General features: G+C 44.7%; 2 protein-coding genes across 2 annotated transcripts in view; both read right to left on the bottom strand.

Annotated features, from left to right (window-relative positions):
• The window catches only part of LOC138951216 (uncharacterized), a 214233-nt gene that overhangs the window by 125613 nt on the left and 61936 nt on the right, over positions 1–26684 (bottom strand). The window lies entirely within an intron of this gene.
• Positions 466–25715, bottom strand: LOC138951214 (proton-coupled folate transporter-like). The gene is made up of 9 exons (XM_070322868.1): positions 25396–25715; positions 24589–24750; positions 16153–16314; positions 14567–14782; positions 13981–14185; positions 13079–13321; positions 12653–12736; positions 4290–4446; positions 466–1847 (listed from the first exon to the last, which is right to left on the bottom strand). Exons 1-9 carry the CDS (start codon positions 25504–25506, stop codon positions 1715–1717), a joined length of 1473 nt encoding a protein of 490 aa, XP_070178969.1. The 5' UTR covers positions 25507–25715; the 3' UTR covers positions 466–1714.

Below are 26684 nucleotides of genomic sequence, written 5' to 3'. Positions count from 1 at the left end.
ACCGAGAAACAGACCGACCACCAAACGAACAAACCTACCGTACGAACACACGGGCGAAGGAAAGAAGAACAAGAAATTCCTCCGATAGGAAAAACACCCCCGTCAAAGGGAAATAACCTTCTCAGTTGGTGGCAGTGAGAATGGTTATTTCCCTTTGACCAACGGGGGTGTCCCTCTATAAGTGCTTGTATAATTTTAAACCACCAATAACTCCCTAACCGTGTGTTTGACTGGTCCCAATTTTTGTAAGGACCGTCTCAGGAATGTATAGAACCTGTTCACCAAGTTTGGTGACGATCGGTCCGTTCATTCTTGAGATCTATATGCGAACACAAACAAACAAACAAACACATCGAGTGAAACCTGTACACACCCCTATACCGGGGGTGTAAAGAAAGGAAGGAACGAGCAAACAACGAGATAAAGGAACAAAGGAACGTCAAAGAATGTCTTTAGGACCCTTTAGGGTAAAGCTTTATTTCTTTGTACATTTATTACATTTGGTCAAGTTTTGACTAAATGTTTTAACATAGAGGGGGAATCGAGACGAGGGTCGTGGTGTGTGTGTGTGTGTGTGTGTGTGTGTGTGTGTGTGTGTGTGTGTGTGTGTGTGTGTGTGTGTGTGTGTGTCTGTGTGTGTGTCTGTGCGTGTGTGTGTGTGTAGAGCGATTCAGAGTAAACTACTGGACCGATCTTTATGAAATTTTACATGAGAGTTTCTGGGTATGATATCCCCAGACTTTTTTTTCATTTTTTCGATAAATGTCTTTTATGACGTCATATCCGGCTTTTTGTAAAAGTTGAGGCGGCACTGTCACACCCTCATTTTTCAATCAAATTGATTGAAATTTTGGCCAAACAATATTCGACAAAAGCCGGACTTCGGTATTGCATTTTAGCATTGGGGCTTAAAAATTAATTGATGACTTTGGTCATTAAAAATCTAAAAATTGTAATTACATTTTTTTTTATAAAACGATCCAAAATTACTTTTATTTTATTCTTCATCATGTTCTGATTCCAAAAACATATAAATATGTTATATTCGGATTAAAAACAAGTTCTGAAAATCAAAAATATAAAAATGATGATTAAAATTAAATTTCCGAAATCGTTTTAAAAATCGTTTCATCTTATTCCTTGTCAGTTCCTGATTCCAAAAACATATAGATATGGTATGTTTGGATTAAAAACACGCTCAGAAAGTTAAAACGAAGAGAGGTACAGTAAAGCGTGCTATGCAGCACAGCGCAACCGCTACCGCGCTAAACAGGCTCGTCACTTTCACTGCATTTTGCACTAGCGGTGGACAACGGTCATTGTGAAAAAATGCAGTGCGTTCAGTTTCATTCTGTGAGTTCCACAGCTTGACTAAATGTAGTAATTTCGCCTTACCCGACTTGTTTTCTTCCCATTTTGGGGGGGGGGGGGGGGGCATAACTACATCTTTATCAAATACAATACAATACAATACAATACAATACAATACAATACAATACAATAATCTTTATTCATCTCTAAAAGAGAAATTACAAGCTTGACTGTGTGTCTGTAAAATCAATCAATTAATCAATTAGGGTTAATGTCTGTTATGCCACTGACACTGACACACACACACACACACACAAAAGCACACACACACACACACACAACACAAAACCACACACACACACACACACACACACACACACACACACACACACACACACACATGTCAGCGGCATGCAGCAGAACTCCCAGCATTAGTGTTGCTCATAATGTGGTCACGTGACGTGGCGATGACGTCATCGATCTGAAGGTTGCGAGTCAAGGTCATGTCTCGTCGTGTGAGGTCGATGTGTTGACACCTGAGAAATCACAGTTAGGGTTATTCGTACTAACTTCGCCAGTTCTGTATGTTATCTTCTAAAAGACACCCTCATGAGTGTATCAGAGTCGAGCTTGTTTACCCACCCCCGTGATAGTCAGACAGGGAACGTAATATACACAACAATTGCCATCAGTGTAAGCAGGAAACACACATGCACTCAGAGAAATATGTACACATGATGGTCCTTTCTTACAGCTAGTCCCTACTATAATACACACATGAAACGAAGAACAAGTATGAAGAATAAAAAAAAAGAAATCAAATAAAATTATTCTCTTTATTTATATAGCGCCTTATCCGAAGTCCAAAGCGCTTTATGCCGTGTGAGATGGAAATTTTTTTTTTTACACAATTAATATATCACGCATTCACATCGGCCAGTAGATCAACAGCCTATAGGCGCTGCATTCACCTTTCACGGCCTATTATTCCAAGTCACACGGTGGACATTTTTAGCTATGCCTAAACATTTTTGCCAGGAAAGACCCTTTTGTCAATCGTGGGATTTTTAACGTGCACACCCCAATGTAGTGTACACGAAGGGACCTCGGTTTTTCGTCTCATCCAAACACAATCATGTAAGGAAAAGTATAACAAACATTAGTGTGCTTGTGGAAGCATACTATACACTTTCTCTTTTACGCACCCTCACACACACTCGCACAAAGTGTACACCGACTTAGTCGTTAGAGAGGTGCTTTCGGAGCTGTCTTTTAAAAGAAGATAATGACAGACATGACCTAATATTTACAGGTAGTGAATTCCAAAGGAACTCACCAAGAGAGAAAGAAAGAGGTAGACAGAACCCCGAGACAGAGATACAGAGAGATACAGAGAGATACAGAGAGATACAGAGAGATACAGAGAGATACAGAGAGATACAGAGAGATACAGAGAGATACAGAGAGATACAGAGAGATACAGAGAGATACAGAGAGATACAGAGATACAGAGAGATACAGAGAGATACAGAGAGATACAGAGGGATACAGAGGGATACAGAGAGATACAGAGAGATACAGAGAGATACAGAGAGATACAGAGAGATACAGAGAGATACAGAGAGATACAGAGAGATACAGAGGGATACAGAGAGATACAGAGAGATACAGAGAGATACAGAGAGATACAGAGAGATACAGAGAGATACAGAGAGATACAGAGAGATACCGCCATAAACAGGGAACAAAAGGGATGACAACATGAACACCGCGTTCAACAATGATGCAGACACGGTGTAGAGAGAAATGTTGTTATTTTGGTCTGACACACATGGTGCGTCTTTCAGCTATCAGCACGCCTGACGCCAGTTACATTTCTCTGTCATGATAAACGGTTGAGTTGCATCATGAAGGACGGCGGAATGGAATTTCAGAGGGTTAAACTGCGCCAGCCGCAAAAACACGAATGACGTCACATGATTTGTAGCAGACGACAAAGTGGTAAAGGAAGTGGTAGTAAGAGACCAGGGACCGGTTCCTGGGCCAGTAACACAGTCCACGGTGTGTCAACCGATTCCGGCTTTATGGCTCGTACACCTTCGTCACACGTGTGTAATCATGAGGTCGACTAGAACCTTGCTAATTAATGTCCACATAGCCCAATCAACATGCTACCTTATTCTTGCAATATCACGAAAGTGCGCCACCCACACGCCTTACCGCAACGTGTTTTCTCGACCAAGTGTCGAAAATGAAGGATGTATGAACGGAAACATCCGGTGTGCGAACGATATTGCCGGAATCAGATGACACACCGTGACTGTCAGTCAACTGCTGTTGAAGGAGTGAAATACAGTCATCCGACCATAACGGGTTTCATGGACAAGCGGTGGTCACACTGACACTCGGACCACAGCTTCCTCACCCGAATGTTGAGAACGTACACGTGACGATATCATTTCAAGAGTGACGTATCTTTGCTTTGACGTCAAAGATGTCACGAGGCTTTGGAAGAGATCGAGGTTCCATAAGACGCGTCTTCAATTTGGGCGCCTCGACTGCGGGACGTTTGAAGCAAAAGACACGCAAGTACAGAATGTAGGATACACATAGCTTGCTGGGCGATACCAGGTTTACATTCATTACTTTTTCAAATATTGAAAAGCTCGGTGTCGCTCGCGTTTCAATAACTTTTTTAAAACTACACACAAAAACCTTGTACCATACCCCAAGCCATGTCGTGTTCTCTATCACTCACACAATGACGATGACACACAGGAACACAAGACTAGTGTAACAGCTCTATCACTCACACAACGACGATGACACACAGGAACACAAGACTAGTGTAACAGCTCTATCACTCACACAACGACGATGACACACAGGAACACAAGGCTAGTGTAACAGCTCTATCACTCACACAATGACGATGACACACAGGAACACAAGGCTAGTGTAACAGCTCTATCACTCACACAATGACGATGACACACAGGAACACAAGCCCAGCCGCCAGCTGGAAGCAGAGGCCATCGTAGAGGTCAAGGGTCAAGGGGTAAAGGCCGTTGAAGACGAGAGTGGAGACGAACGTGACCACACTCTCTGTCGCCGCCACCACTCCGAACAGGCGCCCTGCACGTACTTCTTAGTTCTTATTTTGTCATTGACTTTATTATCAAAACGTTTGTAGACAGTCATTTAAAAAAAATAGGGAAAGGTAACAAATAAAACTGAGGTAATGAAATAAATCACACTGCCTGTATTATCTCAAACCTGAACACCTGGAGGTACATGAAGATAAAAATAAGATTCCAAACGCACATTTTGCAACGCGCATTTGAATAGGCATAACTGTGTGGTCAGGTCGTGTACAGTAAAGATCTACTTTTGTGTGGGGTGTCTCAAGTGTGTCGTGCTTTCGTCACACGCATTTTAATTTCTGTTGGTAAATTCCAGTGTAGCGTTAATCTGAACAGTGATGATCTTTCAGAGAGACCTCATTTAAACTCGGAGAAAGGACTGTGCTCTTCATTATTTGCGATTCGAAACCTCCAGTCGAGCTTCGACGGATTGACTGTGCGGAGTGACTCCCCTTGAATTGACTCAAAGCGGGACTCGACGGTTCGCACATTTTCAAAACAAATGTGGCATATTTCTCGTGTTGTATCTTCACTCATCGGGGAGTCTGATACTAAATATGAACGGTAAGAATGCTCTGAACCCTACACGTATTATATCCCCATCGTTTTTTCGTTCACATTTGCCCAACATGTTAATTTGCTGAGCGGGGTTAATGTCGTCTGCTACTGTGCTAGGCTACCTGGGCAATCGAACACTGCAGTCTGCACTGAGTGAGTGAGTCTGCACGCATGAGGCACTGAGGCTGGTAATAAGTCTTCTATATATGGTAAGAACGTTCTGAACCTTACACGTTTTCGATTACGATTGTTCTTGCCTTGAAATAATAATTCAGAAACCATTCATTTACTGAACTGATGTAGTCGTATTTCTGTGTAGTCTGCTACAGAGTCGATCGAGTCAGTCTTCCAAACTGGTCTAGGTGGTACGTTATCGGAATAACACTTGTGTTTTCTGTTAGCCGCTGGGAATTGTATACTAACTCATCATTTGGTAATGTGGATGATAAGCTACATGCCACTAACACGGCATATGAGAAGAATCTATGCAAGTCGGCGAAAATTAGATGAAACACAGCGGCTTCTATTTTTAGATCAGTGGCACTGGCACAGGCACATGCAATCTGTCAGAAAAAAAACCACTTCTGCTTTAATTGAGAAGCAGGGAATTTATGGTCATTTGGTATTGTGGAGAATATAAGCTACATGTCATTAATTAATTCTGAGGATGAGAGCACAGTCTCGCTTAGGCAAAGGGCGGAAGAATACGCTCTGTGGAAAAGTTAGCGCACTCCAAGAGTGCGCTAACAGTTTTAGCGCATCGCCATTAGCCAATCAACTGGTTCACATCAGTCATGTGACACCAGTACTTACTGACAATTTATTTTATAACCAAACCTCTCGTTGAATATAAATATCTCTCACAGAGAGGATGTATAACTATGAGATGCATCCACACAAATCTCATTTGAATTCCTCTTAAAAATCTACAACTTTAATAAAAGAAATACGTAACTGCAACTTTCTTATAAAAGAAACCTCAAGTTAACTGTAGTGGTCAAAGTTATAAGATGTTTGGTGTGTTGTTGACAGACAGCGTGGTGTCGGTGCCAGGGGAGTATATTGTAGTGGTCAAGGTATAAGATGTTTGGTGTGGTGTTGACAGACAGCGTGGTGTCGGTGCCAGGGGAGTGTATTGTAGTGGTCAAGGTATAAGATGTTTGGTGTGTTGACAGACAGCGTGGTGTCGGTGCCAGGGGAGTGTATTGTAGTGGTCAAGGTATAAGATGTTTGGTGTGGTGTTGACAGACAGCGTGGTGTCGGTGCCAGGGGAGTGTATTGTAGTGGTCAAGGTATAAGATGTTTGGTGTGGTGTTGACAGACAGCGTGGTGTCGGTGCCAGGGGAGTGTATTGTAGTGGTCAAGGTATAAGATGTTTGGCGTGTTGTTGACAGACAGCGTGGTGTCAGTGCCAGGGGAGTATATTGTAGTGGTCAAGTTATAAGATGTTTGGTGTGTTGTTGACAGACAGCGTGGTGTCGGTGCCAGGGGAGTGTATTGTAGTGGTCAAGGTATAAGATGTTTGGTGTGTTGTTGACAGACAGCGTGGTGTCGGTGCCAGGGGAGTGTATTGTAGTGGTCAAAGTTATAAGATGTTTGGTGTGTTGTTGACAGACAGCGTGGTGTCGGTGCCAGGGGAGTGTATTGTAGTGGTCAAGGTATAAGATGTTTGGTGTGGTGTTGACAGACAGCGTGGTGTCGGTGCCAGGGGAGTGTATTGTAGTGGTCAAGGTATAAGATGTTTGGTGTGTTGTTGACAGACAGCGTGGTGTCGGTGCCAGGGGAGTGTATTGTAGTGGTCAAGGTATAAGATGTTTGGTGTGTTGTTGACAGACAGCGTGGTGTCGGTGCCAGGGGAGTGTATTGTAGTGGTCAAGGTATAAGATGTTTGGTGTGTTGTTGACAGACAGCGTGGTGTCGGTGCCAGGGGAGTGTATTGTAGTGGTCAAGGTATAAGATGTTTGGTGTGTTGTTGACAGACAGCGTGGTGTCGGTGCCAGGGGAGTGTATTGTAGTGGTCAAGGTATAAGATGTTTGGTGTGTTGTTGACAGACAGCGTGGTGTCGGTGCCAGGGGAGTGTATTGTAGTGGTCAAGGTATAAGATGTTTGGTGTGTTGTTGACAGACAGCGTGGTGTCGGTGCCAGGGGAGTGTATTGTAGTGGTCAAGGTATAAGATGTTTGGTGTGTTGTTGACAGACAGCGTGGTGTCGGTGCCAGGGGAGTGTATTGTAGTGGTCAAGGTATAAGATGTTTGGTGTGTTGTTGACAGACAGCGTGGTGTCGGTGCCAGGGGAGTGTATTGTAGTGGTCAAGGTATAAGATGTTTGGTGTGTTGTTGACAGACAGCGTGGTGTCGGTGCCAGGGGAGTGTATTGTAGTGGTCAAGGTATAAGATGTTTGGTGTGTTGTTGACAGACAGCGTGGTGTCGGTGCCAGGGGAGTGTATTGTAGTGGTCAAGGTATAAGATGTTTGGTGTGTTGTTGACAGACAGCGTGGTGTCGGTGCCAGGGGAGTGTATTGTAGTGGTCAAGGTATAAGATGTTTGGTGTGTTGTTGACAGACAGCGTGGTGTCGGTGTCAGGGGAGTATATTGTAGTGGTCAAGGTATAAGATGTTTGGTGTGGTGTTGACAGACAGCGTGGTGTCGGTGCCAGGGGAGTATATTGTAGTGGTCAAGGTATAAGATGTTTGGTGTGTTGTTGACAGACAGCGTGGTGTCGGTGCCAGGGGAGTGTATTGTAGTGGTCAAGGTATAAGATGTTTGGTGTGGTGTTGACAGACAGCGTGGTGTCGGTGCCAGGGGAGTGTATTGTAGTGGTCAAGGTATAAGATGTTTGGTGTGTTGTTGACAGACAGCGTGGTGTCGGTGCCAGGGGAGTGTATTGTAGTGGTCAAGGTATAAGATGTTTGGTGTGGTGTTGACAGACAGCGTGGTGTCGGTGCCAGGGGAGTGTATTGTAGTGGTCAAGGTATAAGATGTTTGGTGTGTTGTTGACAGACAGCGTGGTGTCGGTGCCAGGGGAGTGTATTGTAGTGGTCAAGGTATAAGATGTTTGGTGTGTTGTTGACAGACAGCGTGGTGTCGGTGCCAGGGGAGTGTATTGTAGTGGTCAAGGTATAAGATGTTTGGTGTGTTGTTGACAGACAGCGTGGTGTCGGTGCCAGGGGAGTGTATTGTAGTGGTCAAGGTATAAGATGTTTGGTGTGGTGTTGACAGACAGCGTGGTGTCGGTGCCAGGGGAGTGTATTGTAGTGGTCAAGGTATAAGATGTTTGGTGTGTGTTGACAGACAGCGTGATGTCGGTGCCAGGGGAGTGTATTGTAGTGGTCAAGGTATAAGATGTTTGGTGTGGTGTTGACAGACAGCGTGGTGTCGGTGCCAGGGGAGTGTATTGTAGTGGTCAAGGTATAAGATGTTTGGTGTGTTGTTGACAGACAGCGTGGTGTCGGTGCCAGGGGAGTGTATTGTAGTGGTCAGGGTATAAGATGTTTGGTGTGTTGTTGACAGACAGCGTGGTGTCGGTGCCAGGGGAGTGTATTGTAGTGGTCAAGGTATAAGATGTTTGGTGTGTTGTTGACAGACAGCGTGGTGTCGGTGCCAGGGGAGTGTATTGTAGTGGTCAAGGTATAAGATGTTTGGTGTGTTGTTGACAGACAGCGTGGTGTCGGTGCCAGGGGAGTGTATTGTAGTGGTCAAGGTATAAGATGTTTGGTGTGGTGTTGACAGACAGCGTGGTGTCGGTGCCAGGGGAGTGTATTGTAGTGGTCAAGGTATAAGATGTTTGGTGTGTTGTTGACAGACAGCGTGGTGTCGGTGCCAGGGGAGTGTATTGTAGTGGTCAAGGTATAAGATGTTTGGTGTGTTGTTGACAGACAGCGTGGTGTCGGTGCCAGGGGAGTGTATTGTAGTGGTCAAGGTATAAGATGTTTGGTGTGTTGTTGACAGACAGCGTGGTGTCGGTGCCAGGGGAGTGTATTGTAGTGGTCAAGGTATAAGATGTTTGGTGTGGTGTTGACAGACAGCGTGGTGTCGGTGCCAGGGGAGTGTATTGTAGTGGTCAAGGTATAAGATGTTTGGTGTGTTGTTGACAGACAGCGTGGTGTCGGTGCCAGGGGAGTGTATTGTAGTGGTCAAGGTATAAGATGTTTGGTGTGTTGTTGACAGACAGCGTGGTGTCGGTGCCAGGGGAGTGTATTGTAGTGGTCAAGGTATAAGATGTTTGGTGTGTTGTTGACAGACAGCGTGGTGTCGGTGCCAGGGGAGTGTATTGTAGTGGTCAAGGTATAAGATGTTTGGTGTGTTGTTGACAGACAGCGTGGTGTCGGTGCCAGGGGAGTGTATTGTAGTGGTCAAGGTATAAGATGTTTGGTGTGTTGTTGACAGACAGCGTTGTGTCGGTGCCAGGGGAGTGTATTGTAGTGGTCAAGGTATAAGATGTTTGGTGTGTTGTTGACAGACAGCGTGGTGTCGGTGCCAGGGGAGTGTATTGTAGTGGTCAAGGTATAAGATGTTTGGTGTGTTGACAGACAGCGTGGTGTCGGTGCCAGGGGAGTGTATTGTAGTGGTCAAGGTATAAGATGTTTGGTGTGGTGTTGACAGACAGCGTGGTGTCGGTGCCAGGGGAGTGTATTGTAGTGGTCAAGGTATAAGATGTTTGGTGTGTTGTTGACAGACAGCGTGGTGTCGGTGCCAGGGGAGTGTATTGTAGTGGTCAAGGTATAAGATGTTTGGTGTGTGTTGACAGACAGCGTGGTGTCGGTGCCAGGGGAGTGTATTGTAGTGGTCAAGGTATAAGATGTTTGGTGTGTTGTTGACAGACAGCGTGGTGTCGGTGCCAGGGGAGTGTATTGTAGTGGTCAAGGTATAAGATGTTTGGTGTGTTGTTGACAGACAGCGTGGTGTCGGTGCCAGGGGAGTGTATTGTAGTGGTCAAGGTATAAGATGTTTGGTGTGGTGTTGACAGACAGCGTGGTGTCGGTGCCAGGGGAGTGTATTGTAGTGGTCAAGGTATAAGATGTTTGGTGTGGTGTTGACAGACAGCGTGGTGTCGGTGCCAGGGGAGTGTATTGTAGTGGTCAACGTTATAAGATGTTTGGTGGTGTTGACAGACAGCGTGGTGTCGGTGCCAGGGGAGTGTATTGTAGTGGTCAAAGTTATAAGATGTTTGGTGTTGTGTTGACAGATAGCGTGGTGTCGGTGCCAGGGGAGTGTATTGTAGTGGTCAAGGTATAAGATGTTTGGTGTGGTGTTGACAGACAGCGTGGTGTCGGTGCCAGGGGAGTGTATTGTAGTGGTCAAGGTATAAGATGTTTGGTGTGTTGTTGACAGACAGCGTGGTGTCGGTGCCAGGGGAGTGTATTGTAGTGGTCAAGGTATAAGATGTTTGGTGTGTTGACAGACAGCGTGGTGTCGGTGCCAGGGGAGTGTATTGTAGTGGTCAAGGTATAAGATGTTTGGTGTGTTGACAGACAGCGTGGTGTCGGTGCCAGGGGAGTGTATTGTAGTGGTCAAGGTATAAGATGTTTGGTGTGGTGTTGACAGACAGCGTGGTGTCGGTGCCAGGGGAGTGTATTGTAGTGGTCAAATTATAAGATGTTTGGTGTGTTGTTGACAGACAGCGTGGTGTCGGTGCCAGGGGAGTGTATTGTAGTGGTCAAAGTTATAAGATGTTTGGTGGTGTTGACAGACAGCGTGGTGTCGGTGCCAGGGGAGTGTATTGTAGTGGTCAAAGTTATAAGATGTTTGGTGTGTTGTTGACATACAGCGTAGTGTCGGTGCCAGGGGAGTGTATTGTAGTGGTCAAAGGTATAAGATGTTTGGTGTGTTGACAGACAGCGTGGTGTCGGTGCCAGGGGAGTGTATTGTAGTGGTCAAGGTATAAGATGTTTGGTGTGTTGTTGACAGACAGCGTGGTGTCGGTGCCAGGGGAGTGTATTGTAGTGGTCAAGGTATAAGATGTTTGGTGTGTTGACAGACAGCGTGGTGTCGGTACCAGGGGAGTGTATTGTAGTGGTCAAGGTATAAGATGTTTGGTGTGTTGTTGACAGACAGCGTGGTGTCGGTGCCAGGGGAGTGTATTGTAGTGGTCAAGGTATAAGATGTTTGGTGTGGTGTTGACAGACAGCGTGGTGTCGGTGCCAGGGGAGTGTATTGTAGTGGTCAAGGTATAAGATGTTTGGTGTGGTGTTGACAGACAGCGTGGTGTCGGTGCCAGGGGAGTGTATTGTAGTGGTCAAGGTATAAGATGTTTGGTGTGTTGACAGACAGCGTGGTGTCGGTGCCAGGGGAGTGTATTGTAGTGGTCAAGGTATAAGATGTTTGGTGTGGTGTTGACAGACAGCGTGGTGTCGGTGCCAGGGGAGTGTATTGTAGTGGTCAAGGTATAAGATGTTTGGTGTGGTGTTGACAGACAGCGTGGTGTCGGTGCCAGGGGAGTGTATTGTAGTGGTCAAGGTATAAGATGTTTGGTGTGTTGTTGACAGACAGCGTGGTGTCGGTGCCAGGGGAGTGTATTGTAGTGGTCAAGGTATAAGATGTTTGGTGTCTTGTTGACAGACAGCGTGGTGTCGGTGCCAGGGGAGTGTATTGTAGTGGTCAAGGTATAAGATGTTTGGTGTGGTGTTGACAGACAGCGTGGTGTCGGTGCCAGGGGAGTGTATTGTAGTGGTCAAGGTATAAGATGTTTGGTGTGTTGTTGACAGACAGCGTGGTGTCGGTGCCAGGGGAGTGTATTGTAGTGGTCAAGGTATAAGATGTTTGGTGTGGTGTTGACAGACAGCGTGGTGTCGGTGCCAGGGGAGTGTATTGTAGTGGTCAAGGTATAAGATGTTTGGTGTGTTGTTGACAGACAGCGTGGTGTCGGTGCCAGGGAAGTATAATTATTGTCTTCTCTTTCGTTTTTATTGACCGGGTTCGTTTGCCTGTTGTCATTTCGTTTACACTGTTTGGTTCGTTTGTCTTCAGAACTCACTGGATCTACCCGAGAGGCGCTGTCCACGGAAAGGCTAATGAAAAGAGGCGAAGAAACTCCGAGTATTTCCATAGGGGTTGCTTTGGATTATCCATTTATAACCGCAACCATGGGAACAGGCTTTATCTTATATACGTGAGAGAGACCACTCATTACAAAACATAATCGTTCAAACCACACGTGTGTATATCATGTAAATGAGGTCATATCAAGCAAGTCTGGCAGGGACCTGTTTTTCCACTGCTTATGATGCCAAAGTCACCGAGACAAACGTCATTATAGAGAAAAAATAATTGCGCTCGCTAATTCCCCTTCATGAATTTTTAGAACCAACACGTCACGTTTTACTTTCCAGAGTAACGTTTCTTTGCTTTGACGTAAGAGATTGCACGAGGCTTTGGAAGAGATCGAGGTTCCAAAAGGATCGTCTTTAATTTGGCCCCTCGACTGCGGGACGTTTTGAGTAAAATGATAGTAAGTACAGTTGGTAGGATAAACAGAATACTACATGGCTTGCTGTGTCGTACCAGATTTACACTCGATGCTTTTTCAAATAGTGAACAGCTCGCCTTCGCTTGCAGTTCAATATAGCGTGTAGCCTACACTGCCTCGTGGAAAATTGATATGTTGGTCAAAACTACAAGAAAGATAATTATAACATACAACCTTGCTCCTCTGTCTCCACCAGGCTGGCCATGAGTGACCGCAGTCCGGCTGATGGAAAGCCTTGTAGACACGCCACGCCCACCACTGTCACCCACACAAACAACAACTGAAATTAGTCTTAGGTGATATCTATAAAAACAAATATATAAAAATAAAAATAATAAAGACTGTTGGTGAGACAAAGGTGAAGAACAAAATAAGGACAGCACGAGTACAAACATATTTCTTTAATAAACAAAATTTTAAAAACATTAAACATTACAAAACTCGACAGAACTATTACGTCTCATGTTGAGACCAATTGTGAGTCACTTGAGTTAATACCATTACCTGTTTCTTTTCAGAAGAAAGAGGGTCGCTATGCTGGGCGTCTAAATAGTATGCTAATTTTATTGTCCCAAACCTCAGAAAGTACACAAGCCTCACCTAAAAAGATGGCCCACGTTTCCTTAGCAAGCCCAAGTAGGACCAGGGCCGCCATTTTTGAAACCAGCCCGGCAAGTATCAGAGTTGTGTCCCTTACGGAAGTCTTCTTCTTGAAAAGAGGTAACAAGAGCAGGACAGCGGCTCCTCGTGTGAAATTCTCTGACCCTTTGAAGTACCCGTATGTGGTGTAGGACCAGCTCCTCGGGGACCTCTTTAGATACAGAAGTAGAATGTCGCCTTCGCCTGATGGAGAACACACGGCAAGGAAAGGATACAACTCATTTGGAGAGGAAAAGACGAACAGAAAGAAAGAAATAAACAAAGGCAGAACGTGTTAACCAACAAACTCAGCGAGAGAGAGAGAGAAAGAATGAGAAAGAGAGAGAGAGAGACAGAGAGAGAGAACGAGAGAGAGAACGAGTGAGAGAGAGAAAGAGAGACAGAGAGACAGAGAGAGACAGAGAGTGATAGAGAGAGACAGAGACAGAGAGCACTGGATTTGTGAACCACGGGCCAAGGGTTCCAATCTAGACAGGGGCAAACACGAATCAACTTCATACGCAGACTCAGAGACGGTATCCATGTCCCACCCCAGTGCATTCCGCCAGAAGTACAGGTGGCTGATTGCATCCAAACACGCACAATCCTCAGTAGAAATACTTAGATAGGGAGGAAGCAACGTTCATTCTGCCTTAAGTGCAGCCTGTGGCTGGTTACACCTACACACGCACACACCTGGGTAGCGCGGCTCTGTTGCTGCTAGCTTTTCCACTGGAAGGAAGTGACCCGAATTTCCCAGCAATGGGATGATAAATTCATGAACATGAAAAATTAAATGAAAATGAAAGAGGGAGAAGAGAACAGTAATGGACGAAGCAACGGACACACAATCCATTCCTCACCGGTGGTACACAGCTGAAGTATGTCAAGCACTACTATAAATAGCACCAGGTGAACTTTGACCCTTGCTGCACGCGCTGTTGTAAAGAAAGTCCACATGTCACGTGCCGAACTGAGACAGCAGGAGTTACTGCCCGTGTCACTCTGAGTTCTCTCCCTTGCTTTGATGTTTGGAAGCAGGAACACGGTGTAACCTAGAGCTAGAACCTAGTTGAAACAAAACGGAATGAGACAAAGGCTACATTAGAAATGCAGATGTTCGAAAAATAACTGCACGGAAGATGCAAAAGGGACAACAAAGACGAAGAAGGAAAAAGAGAAAGAGAAGATTATGATGACGATGACGAGGACGATGATGATTATAACGATGACGATAATGACAATAATGATGATGGCGACGACGACGACGATGATGATGATGCTGATGCAATTGAAGATGATGATATTGATGATGACGATGATGCCGTTGACAATGACGATGATGATGATAATGATGATGCCGACGACGACGAAGATGACGACGATGACGCTAACGATGAGGACGAGAATGATTGAATGAATGTGTACAATGTTACCAAACGTACAAACCTGACAGGCGAGGGCGACGCCGAAGACCGGGACATAGCCCAGCACGTCCACCATCCTGCCCGCCACCACCACACTCACCGTGCTGGACAGGAACACCGCCCCCTCCGCCACCCCCACCCTCGCCATGCCCGTCCCGCTCTCCTCCGACAGGTGAGTCAGGTAGGTGTAGCACGCCATCAGCACAGCCAGGTAGCTGCCCCCCAGTCCTGACACCACCTGGTGACCACACGACAGTTAGTGGGGACACCATCAGCACAGCCAGGTAGCTGCCTCTAAGTCCTGATACCACCTGGTGACCACACGACAATTAATGGGGACACCATCAGCACAGCCAGGTAGCTGCCCCCCAGTCCTGACACCACCTGGTGACCACACGACAGTTAATGGGGACACCATCAGCACAGCCAGGTAGCTGCCCCCCCAGTCCTGACACCACCTGGTGACCACACGACAGTTAATGGGGACACCATCAGCACAGCCAGGTAGCTGCCCCCCAGTCCTGACACCACCTGGTGACCACACGACAGTTAATGCCATCCGACAGCGATTGACACTGAAAATCGACATAGCTTATATTTTGCTCAAAAGTTGTCCGCGATATTTTCAGAGTTTCCTGAAACAAGTGTTAAAAAACAAGAAATTCCTCCGAGGAGGTAGGAAAAACACCCCCGTTGGTCAAAGGGAAATAACCATTCTCACTGCCACCAACTGAGAAGGTTATTTCCCTTTGACCATTAATATGTGCCTCTGTAAGTCCTTGTAGAATCTTAATCCACCAATAACTCCCTAACCGTGTGTTTGACTGGTCCCAATTTTTGTAAGGACCGTCTCAGGAATGTATAGAACCTGTTCACCAAGTTTGGTGACGATCGGTCCCTTCATTCTTGAGATCTATATGCGAACACAAACAAACAAACACATGTGCCTCTATAAGTCCTTGTAGAATCTTAATCCACCAATAACTCCCTAACCGTGTGTTTGACTGGTCCCAATTTTTGTAAGGACCGTCTCAGGAATGTATAGAACCTGTTCACCAAGTTTGGTGACGATCGGTCCGTTCATTCTTGAGATCTATATGCGAACACAAACAAACAAACACATCGAGCGAAACCTATACACACCCCTATACCGGGGGTGTAAAGAGAGAAATCAATCGGACAGACTTACAGACTTTATGATACACAATGTTGAATATAACGACATGCCAAGATTCAGATAAACGAAAGTCAAATACAACCCCATGACCTATTTTGGAAGTGGTATTAATCCCTGGTTTACGTTTGTTGTAATGATGTGTTTCCATTTGAATTATTGTTATGCGTCTTTCCGATATGGCTGGAAATAGCGTCATTACGTGACGTTTGTGTAGGCTAAAATTAGATCAGTCTTTCAATTTGCATGAACATATTTCCTGAAGCATTAGATCGATTTAACCCAGAAAATACCACAACGCCGAGCAGAGTCCCCACAATCACGTATAACAAATTCAAAACAATTCACACACACACACACACACACACACACACACACACACACACACACACACACACACACACACACACACACACACACCCACACACACACACCTGACCAGGCAGCATCAGGGCAGGCGACCAGCTCAGGAAGGCAGCGTTGACGATGTTGCTGACGCTGTAGACGATGGCGGCGACACACGGCACCACCAGCGGCGCACGACGACCCACCCTGTCTCCCAGGCTGCCGAGCCACAGCAGTAAGCACAGCGTCGCCTGACACAACGACAGTGCATTTCGATCATGTGTTTCGAGAGTGGATTTTGATAGTAGATTTTGATAGTGCATTTTGGTAGTGCATTTTGGTTGTGCATTTTGAAAGTGCATTTTGGTAGCACTTGTAATTTGATGGTGCATTTCGATAGTGCATTTTGATAGTACATTTTGATAGTGCATTTTGATAGTGCATTTTGATAGTGCATTTTGATATTGCATTTTGATAGTGCATTGTGATAGTGCATTTTGATAGAGCATTTTGATAGAGCATTTTAATATGGCATTGTGATAGTGCATTTTGATAGTGCATTTTGATAGTGCATTTTGATAGTGCATTTTGATAGTGCATTTTGATAGTGCATTTTGATAGTGCATTTTGATAGTGCATTGTGATAGTGCATTGTGATAGTGCATTTTGATAGTGCATTTTGATAGTGCATTGTGATAGTGCATTTTGATAGTGCATTTTGATAGTGCATTTTGATAGTGCATTGTGATAGTGCATTTTGATAGTGCATTTTGATAGTGCATTTTGATAGTGCATTTTGATAGTGCATTGTGATAGTGCATTGTGATAGTGCATTGTGATAGTGCATTTTGATAGTGCATTGTGATATTGCATTGTGATAGTGCATTTTGATATTGCATTGTGATATTGCATTGTGATAGTGCATTGTGATGGTGCATTATGATATTGCATTTTGATATTGCATTGTGATAGTGCATTGTGATAGTGCATTGTGATAGTGCATTGTGATAGTGCATTTTGATAGTGCATTGTGATAGTGCATTGTGATAGTGCATTGTGATAGTGCATTGTGATAGTGCATTGTGATAGTGCATTGTGATAGTGCATTTTGATAGTGCATTTTGATAGTGCATTGTGATAGTGCATTTTGATAGTGCATTGTGATAGTGCATTGTGATAGTGCATTGTGATAGAGCATTGTGATAGTGCATTGTGATAGTGCATTTTGATAGTGCATTGTGATAGTGCATTTTGATAGTGCATTGTGATAGAGCATTGTGATAGTGCATTTTGATTGTGCATTTTGATAGTGCATTGTGATAGTGCATTGTGATAGTGCATTTTGATAGTGCATTGTGATAGTGCATTGTGATAGTGCATTTTGATAGTGCATTGTGATAGTGCATTGTGATAGTGCATTTTGATATTGCATTGTGATATTGCATTTTGATATTGCATTGTGATAGTGCATTTTGATATTGCATTGTGATAGTGCATTGTGATAGTGCATTTTGATAGTGCATTTTGATAGAGCATTTTGATAGTGCATTTTGATAGAGCATTTTGATAGAGCATTGTGATAGAGCATTGTGATAGAGCATTGTGATAGAGCATTGTGATAGTGCATTTTGATAGAGCATTTTGATAGAGCATTTTGATAGAGCATTTTGATAGAGCATTTTGATAGTGCATTTTGATAGAGCATTTTGATAGAGCATTTTGATAGAGCATTTTGATAGTACATTGTGATAGTGCATTTTGATAGTGCATTTTGATAGTGCATTTTGATAGTGCATTTTGATAGTGCATTGTGATAGTGCATTGTGATAGTGCATTGTGATAGTGCATTTTGATAGAGCATTTTGATAGAGCATTTTGATAGAGCATTTTGATAGAGCATTTTGATAGAGCATTTTGATAGAGCATTTTGATAGTGCATTTTGATAGAGCATTTTGATAGAGCATTTTGATAGAGCATTTTGATAGTGCATTTTGATAGAGCATTTTGATAGAGCATTTTGATAGTGCATTTTAATAGAGCATTTTGATAGAGCATTTTGATAGTGCATTTTAATAGTGCAATTTGATAGAGCATTTTGATAGTGCATTTTAATAGTGCATTGTGATAGTACATTTTAATAGAGCATTTTGATAGAGCATTTTGATAGTGCATTTTGATAGTGCATTTTGATAGAGCATTTTGATAGAGCATTGTGATAGTGCATTGTGATAGTGCATTTTGATAGAGCATTTTGATAGAGCATTTTGATAGTGCATTTTGATAGTGCATTTTGATAGTGCATTGTGATAGTGCATTGTGATAGTGCATTTTGATAGTGCATTTTGATAGTGCATTGTGATAGTACATTGTGATAGTGCATTTTGATAGTGCATTTTGATAGAGCATTTTGATAGAGCATTTTGATAGTGCATTGTGATAGTGCATTTTGACAATTGATACCGATAGTGTAGTTTGACAGTGCGTGTTTGTTTGCGTTATGAAAGAGTGAATACTCTTGTTTTTAGTGAGGCAAGCTTTCCACATGCTCTCCCTGTCCACGTGTTTCAGACACGCCCCTCGCCAGTGACTGGCCCACAATGCCAGGGGGGAACGTTTGCTCAATGAAAGCAAGACTATTGCCTCTTTCACAGCCCATACACACCAGACCCAGTTATTTGCGAGCATCGTGCATTGGATCAACGTGACTATATCACGGGGGATAACCGGTCAAAGGCCGAACAGAAGCCGAATGCCGCTCATGACACGTGTGAAGGCAAGTTTTGTCTGTTTTCTAGGTATTGTTTGATTTATGTCGGGATTTAAGGTAAGCTACTGATTCAGCGATGACTAAATGTGTTTCTCGATGCATAAAAAGTCAGGGAGCGATTGATATTTGCCCGTAAATATCCTTCAAAGCTGAAAATGTCCGCGATCGAGCACCGGAAATGGCTGTTCGATGGGTTTTGCAAGTAGAAATGTGCTTTATTTCGCCAAATCAACTCGTATTTGGTATGGGTACGGGATTCTAGAGGACGAAGGAGTCATAAGAGGTGCAAAGAAGTGCTATTTGGGAGTAGAATAAATCTTCCGAGACAGTAGACAAGAGAAGGTCATATTTGAGAGAGGAGCGCGTAGGCCGATTGTCTTTCCGACAAGCGAATGATACAGCAGATTAATCATTCGTTTTGACCAGAAACCTAGTCTCTAGTTTTTATGAATGAGTTTTTTAATTAAAACAATCACGAGAACTCTCTCGCTTAGCCTAATGGCTGTTCGATGGGTTTCGCAAGTAGAAATGTGCTTTATTTCACCAAATCAGCTCGTATTTGACATCGGTTTGGTATATATATATATTTTTTTTCTAATCCTACCGCGAACTGGATAGCAGACGCGGCACGACTGTTGCACCACACTTTGAAGTAATCCCACACTTTGAAGTAAATTACTTCAAAGTGTGGGGATGTGCCCCACACTTTGAAGTAAACCCATTTTTACTTCAAAGTGTGAGGGGGATCTTCCCACACGTTGAAGTAAACTCAGTTTTTACTTCAAAGTGTGGGGGGATCTTCCCACACTTTGAAGTAACTTACTTCAAAGCGTGGGACTTTTGCATTGCCTGTTTGAGCCTGATGATTTTGTCAAAAAATGGCAGTCTTTTGGATGAGTGAACAGAAAAAGTGAGCGAGCCAAGAAACATAGTGATGTTTGTTATCAGGCTTTAAAGGCATATGTACGCGCTCCCGTGTTTACAAAGTGTAGTTTGCCCATAATCGATGTCAAACGCACCATAAGACCATGTAATGACGATATGTCGCCATGCGCGGACCATATACATGCATTACAGCTTGTTCTAGCCTCTGAAAAAGTGAGGATGTCAACAAAGACGCGGAGTTATTTCCCTTGCGTCAACGCTACCTCTGTTGGCAAATCTATAAATAGGACGATCTAGATCAAAATAAAAATTCAAATATCTCAACATTTAAGGGGTCCTAGACCACAATATCTTGCAGGGAACTTAATTTAGCATGTCTCCAGCTGTGGGTAAAGCAATTAGCGTGTATAGTCATCGAGTACATATGGCTTTAAGCAATGTCCCATTAATTGTTGAGTGTGACGAAAACTCGTGGTGACGATTTTAAAACATGTTGGGTCACGCATGGTCCAATCTTACATGGTCCAACCTTACATGGTCCAACATTACATGGTCCAACCTTACATGGTCCAATCTTACATGGTCCATATATATTATTGGACCATGTAAGATTGGACCATGTAAGATTGGACCATGTAAGATTGGACCATGTAAGGTTGGACCATGTAAGGTTGCACCATGTAAGGTTGGACCATGTAAGGTTGGACCATGTAAGGTTGGACCATGTAAGATTGGACCATGTAAGGTTGGACCATGTAAGATTGGACCATGTAAGGTTGGACATGGTAAGGTTAGACCATGTAAGGTTGGACCATGTAAGGTTGTCCATGTAAGGTTGGACCATGCAAGGTTGGACCATGCAAGGTTGGACCATGTAAGGTTGGACCATGTAAGATTGGACCATGTAAGATTGGACCATGCAAGGTTGGACCATGCAAGGTTGGACCATGTAAGATTGGACCATGTAAGGTTGGACCATGTAAGATTGGACCATGTAAGATTGGACCATGCACGATTGGACCATGTAAGGTTGGACCATGTAAGATTGGACCATGTAAGATTGGACCATGTAAGGTTGGACCATGTAAGGTTGGACCATGTAAGGTTGGACCATGTAAGGTTGGACCATGCGTGACCCAACATGTTTTAAAATCGTCACCACGAGTTTTCGTCATACTCAACAATGGGACATTGCTTAAAGGCATATGTACGCGCTCCCGTGTTTACAAAGTGTAGTTTGCCCATAATCGATGTCAAACGCACCATAAGACCATATAATGACGATATGTCACCATGCGCGGACCATAATACATGCATTACAGCTTGTTCTAGCCTCTGAAAAAGTGAGGATGTCAACAAAGCCGCGGTGTTAGCTCCCTTGCATCAACGTTACATGTGTTGCCAAATCTATAAATAGGACGATCCAGATCAAAATGAAAATTAACATATCTCAACATTGAAGGGGTCCTAGACCACAATATTTTGCAGGGAACTTAATTTAGCATGTCTCCAGCTGTTGGTAAAGCAATTAGCGTGTATAGTCATCGAGTACATATGCCTTTAAAGCCTGATAACAAACATCCCTATGTTTCTTGGCTCGCTCACTTTTTCTGTTCACTCATCCAAAAGACTTTGCCATTTTTTTTGACAAAATCATCAGGCTCAAACAGGCGATGCAAAAGTCCCACGCTTTGAAGTAAGTTACTTCAAAGTGTGGGAAGATCCCCCCACACTTTGAAGTAAAAACTGAGTTTACTTCAAAGTGTGGGAAGATCCCCCCCACACTTTGAAGTAAAAAATGGGTTTACTTCAAAGTGTGGGGCACATCCCCACACTTTGAAGTAATTTACTTCAAAGTGTGGGATTACTTCAATCAATCAATCAATGAGGCTTATATCGCGCATATTCCGTGGGTACAGTTCTAGGCGCTCTGCAGTGATGCCGTGTGAGATGAAATTTTATACGGCCAGTAATTGCAGCTGTAGCGGGAGAGCCCTACTAGCTCAGAGTTGCAGGTACTCAGTGACCCCACCTTCCTTCTAGCCACCCCCACCTTTCCTGTAGATACCCCCATCCCCTCCCTTACAGCCAGCCCACAGCTATCACAGAAGATTAGTACCGAGTCTTTGAGAGACTATAAAAGAGGCCGGCTCTGCGAGTCTCGCCAGTCGGCGCTGAATAAGTGCTTGCTCTCTTTCCCTCGTCTTTTTCTCTCTCTTTCTTACACGCTGCACAAGTGTGTACTATGTCTCTGTTTGACAGAAGTATTCTGTAGTCCGGTACTGAACAAGTACCGACTCTTTAGCTGTCCTCAGTTATGTAGAACTTTAGTTTTTTTGTCTTCTGTTGTGAACGTCCTGTGTTGTGCAGTGTATTGTAATGCACGTGTGTTACATGTCATACACGGCTGAAAAGCCTTAAGTTGTTGAGTGTTTGTAGTGTATTTTAATGCACGTATGTTATTTGTTATACTCGGCTGAAAGGCCTTGAGTTGTTATGTTTGTACTGTTGCACTGCTGCAGAAGCAGTGTATTGTAATGCACGTGTGTTACATGTCATACACGGCTGAAAAGCCTTAAATTGTTGAGTGGTTGTAGTGTTCTACTGCTGCAAAGCAGTGTATTGTGATGCACGTGTGTTGTATGTCATACTCGGCTGAAAGGTCTTGAGTTGTTATGTTCGTATTGTTGTTGTGCATGTACGTTATACGTTATGCTCGGCTGAAAATCCCTGCAATGTTATGTTAGATTAAGGGGTTGTTCGTTCGTTTGCTCTGTGCTGCAAAAGCTCAGGCTGTTTTGTGTGCGTAGTTAACAGTCTTGTACTGTAGAGTACAAGCATAGGTGATTACCTTAGTTGACTAACATGCTTAATAGTACTGAAAAGTACTGCACTCGGGTAACAAAGATAGGTAGGTAGGCTAAGACTAACCGATAGGTAATTAATCGTAGGCGGGTAGTTAAGGTTAGGTAAGGACTAGGGTTTACCAATATTTGTATCATGATGCATTGTTTGACTCTGTTTTGTCCTGCGTATCGTGATGTCTAAAGGAATTAATAAAACCATGTAATTGTTTTCCTTTGTTTTAGTCTATAAAGTAGTAAAGGTGTGAGCGTGAGCGTGCGTTGCGTCGGCGACTGGATGTAAGTGTGTGAGCCTGATTTCATGTTGTATGTTGTATGTAAAAACCTCTCTCTCTCACCTTAACTTTTGTTGTTGTTGTGTAATCCATGTAAAAGCTGTACGTGATGAAAACATCCACGCATAACGCACATACATTCTAGTGGTCCAGTAGAGAAAAACACACAAGGTTTCCTCTGAACACCGAGGTCGGTCAGCGGGTGTAGTGACACTAAGTTTAGATTGAACACAACGCGAGGTATACATTTTCACACACCGCATACTTTAGGACCAGAGATACTGACATCTCTCCTCGGTAATCTTCAGCCTCCCCTTGCAACCTAAAATGTAGGATACGGACACGAAACAAGTCCGGTTACACAGCCATTTCGGAGCATATTTACCTTTCACGGCCTATTATTCCAAGTCACACGGGTATAGGTAGACAATTATTAACTGTGCCTAAGCAATTTTTGCCAGGAAAGACCCTTTTGTCAATCGTGGGATCTTTAACGTGCACACCCAATGTAGTGTACACGGGGGGGGGGGGGGGGGAGTTCGGACACCGAAGAGAGTCTGCACACAAATTTGACTCTGAAATAAATTTCCGCCGAACCTGGGATCGAACTCACGCTGACAGCGGCCAACTGAATACAAATCCAGCGCGCTACCAACTGAGCTATATCCCCTTCAAAGTGTGGTGCAACAGTCGTGCCGCGTCTGCTATCCAGTTCGCGGTAGGATTAGAAAATATATATATATACCAAACCGATGTCAAATACGAGCTGATTTGGTGAAATAAAGCACATTTCTACTTGCAAAACCCATCGAACAGCCATTTCCGGTGCTCGATCGCGGACATTTTCAGCTTTGAAGGATATTTACGGGCAAATATCAATCGCTCCCTGACTTTTTATGCATCGAGAAACAAATTTAGTCATCGCTGAATCAGTAGCTTACCTTAAATCCCGACATAAATCAAACAATACCTAGAAAACAGACAAAACTTGCCTTCACACGTGTCATGAGCGGCATTCGGCTTCTGTTCGGCCTTTGACCGGTTATCCCCCGTGTATATGGAATCGTGCGTACTAAGTTGCGACGGGCGCAGTGGCCAAGCCACGGTAGATAAGACATCGGCCTGCTAATCGGAAGGTTGTGAGTTCAAATCCCAGCCGCGGCCGCCTTGTGGGTTAAGGGTGGGGATTTTTCCGTGTGTGCGATTCCCCCTTCGTGTGTTCACGTAAGCACAAGACCAAGTGCGCACGGAAAAGATCCTGTAATCCATATCAGGGTTCGGTGGGTTACATGGCGGGGTAAAAACGGTCAGACGGTCACGTAAAAACCCACTCGTGCACACACATAATGAGTGAATGTGGGAGTTTCAGCCCATGAACGAAGAAGATTTGTTTGTTTGCTTAACGCCCAGCCGACCACGAAGGGCCATATCAGGGCGGTGCTGCTTTGACATTTAACGTGCGCCACACACAAGACAGAAGTCGCAGCACAAGCTTCATGTCTCACCCAGTCACATTATTCTGACACCGGACCAACCAGTCCTATCACTAACCCCATAATGCCAGACGTCAGGCGGAGCAGCCACTAGATTGCCAATTTTAAAGTCTTAGGTATGACCCGGCCGGGGTTCGAACCCACGACCTCCCGATCACGGGGCGGACGCCTTACCACTAGGCCAACCGTACCGGTGAACGAAGAAGAGGAACAAGAAGAAGAAGAACAAGAAGTACGTACTGGCACCGTGATGGCGATGTTGCCCCGCATTATCCAGGCAGACGACTCTTGTTGCACCAAGTCTTCTTCGTGCTTATGTCCCTTGGCAAAAGTGTCGTTGTTCAGCTCGTCGCAAAACGTGGCGTTGTGTAGCAGAAGGCATGATTTGTCGTATGTGACAGCCTGCAAACCACACTCATTGTATGACATATCTGTGTGTTATAGCGTCCACATTCTTGATGCATACACCACTTCTTCTGTGTGTGTGTGTGAGAGAGAGAGACTGAGAGAGGGCGAGAAACTTGAGACGGAGAGAGAGACTCGGAGAGAGAGAGACTCGGAGAGAGAGAGAGAGAGAGAGAGAGAGAGAGAGAGAGAGAGAGAGAGAGAGAGAGCGATACTCGAGAGAGAGAGCGATACTCGAGAGACAAAGCGAGAGAGAAAGAGAGAGAGAGAGAGAGAGACTGAGAGAGAGAGACTGAGAGAGAGAGAGAGAGACTGAGAGAGAGAGAGAGGGGAGAGAGAGAGAGAGAAAGAGAGCGAGAGAGAGAAGAGCGAGAGAGAAGAGAGAGAGCGATACTCGAGAGAGAGAGAGCGATACTCGAGAGACAAAGCGAGAGAGAGAGAGAGAGAGGAGAAAGAGAGAGAGAGGAGAGAGAGAGAGAGAGAGGAGAGAGAGAGAGAGGAGAGAGAGAGAGGAGAGAGAGAGAGAGGAGAGAGAGAGAGAGAGAGAGAGAGAGAGAGAGAGAGAGAGAGAGAGAGAGACAGCCGAGACAGACAGTGGGACACACATAGCACACCGTGGCACACACACACACACACACTGACCAGAAACGCGGAAAAGGTCAAGGACGAAGCGAACATGAAGAGGAAGAGAACGGGTTCCACGGTGACGCTGCGGATAACAGACAGCACTGGCTGACAACACGAGGCAGACATGTTGCGGCGGTTTGATGCAGCGGGCCCGTCACTCAACTGGCAACAACGCAGTGAACAGCGGTGCAGTGAAAACAAACTAGGAACCTAATGTTACCACAATTCTCAGTAAGCTACTCACCAAACGTCAGCTCCATTGAATCCAGAGTATTAGAGATACAAGTCTAATCGGAAGACAAACATACACACACACAGACAGACGGACAGACCGATTCCTATACACCGCCTAATAACGGCGGCGTGAAAACAGAGAGTGAGATATCAATGATATAAACACAATCATGACAGGACACATCAAACACGTTGACAGCACGTGGTAGACATCCTGTTGTCGTGTTATCTTGTTCGGCGGGTCGGTAAGGATCTTGAAACACAGACAGAGTGCAGTCAGTCAAAAGTCAGAGAGTAATATTATATTATATCAACGTTGATTCCTTGCCAGCTTTCGTTCAGACACGACGATGGAAACACACACAACACTCGCTGACACCACGTGGTACTCGGACAGGTTGTAGTCGTGTTAACTTGATCGGCGGTTCTGTTATCAAAAATGATCGCAGTCTTCAGCTGTTTCGTTAAACACTGATAGTAACATAATCAACGTTGATACAGCGCTAGTTTTCACTCACACGCGAAATACATGCTGACCACGCTAACAACGTACGTGTGGTTGTGGACATGTCGCGGTCGTGTCGTGTTGTGGCTGTGTCACGTGGTATACAGACATTCCACAGCTGTGTGGTTAAAACAGCAGCAGCAACATTAGTGGTAGTAGTAGGTTTCCAACTGATAATAAGCTTTTCTTTTGATGTGCAGTCGGTGTGCTTTCATGCTTTCCTCGCGAAGCCGAGACTGAGATAACGGCACATTGTCTTGTCCACAGGCGCCTGGCATTGACTTGTCCACAGGCGCCTGGCATTGACTTGTCCACAGGCGCCTGGCATTGACTTGTCCACAGGCGCCTGGCATTGTCTTGTCCACAGGCGCCTGGCATTGACTTGTCCACAGGCGCCTGGCATTGTCTTGTCCACAGGCGCCTGGCATTGTCTTGTCCACAGGCGCCTGGCATTGACTTGTCCACAGGCGCCTGGCATTGTCTTGTCCACAGGCGCCTGGCATTGTCTTGTCCACAGGCGCCTGGCATTGTCTTGTCCACAGGCGCCTGGCATTGTCTTGTCCAC

Source organism: Littorina saxatilis, linkage group LG16, assembly GCF_037325665.1.
Source record: "Littorina saxatilis isolate snail1 linkage group LG16, US_GU_Lsax_2.0, whole genome shotgun sequence".
Taxonomy (NCBI): Eukaryota; Metazoa; Mollusca; class Gastropoda; order Littorinimorpha; family Littorinidae; genus Littorina; species Littorina saxatilis.
This window is presented reverse-complemented; position numbering and strand designations above follow the sequence as displayed.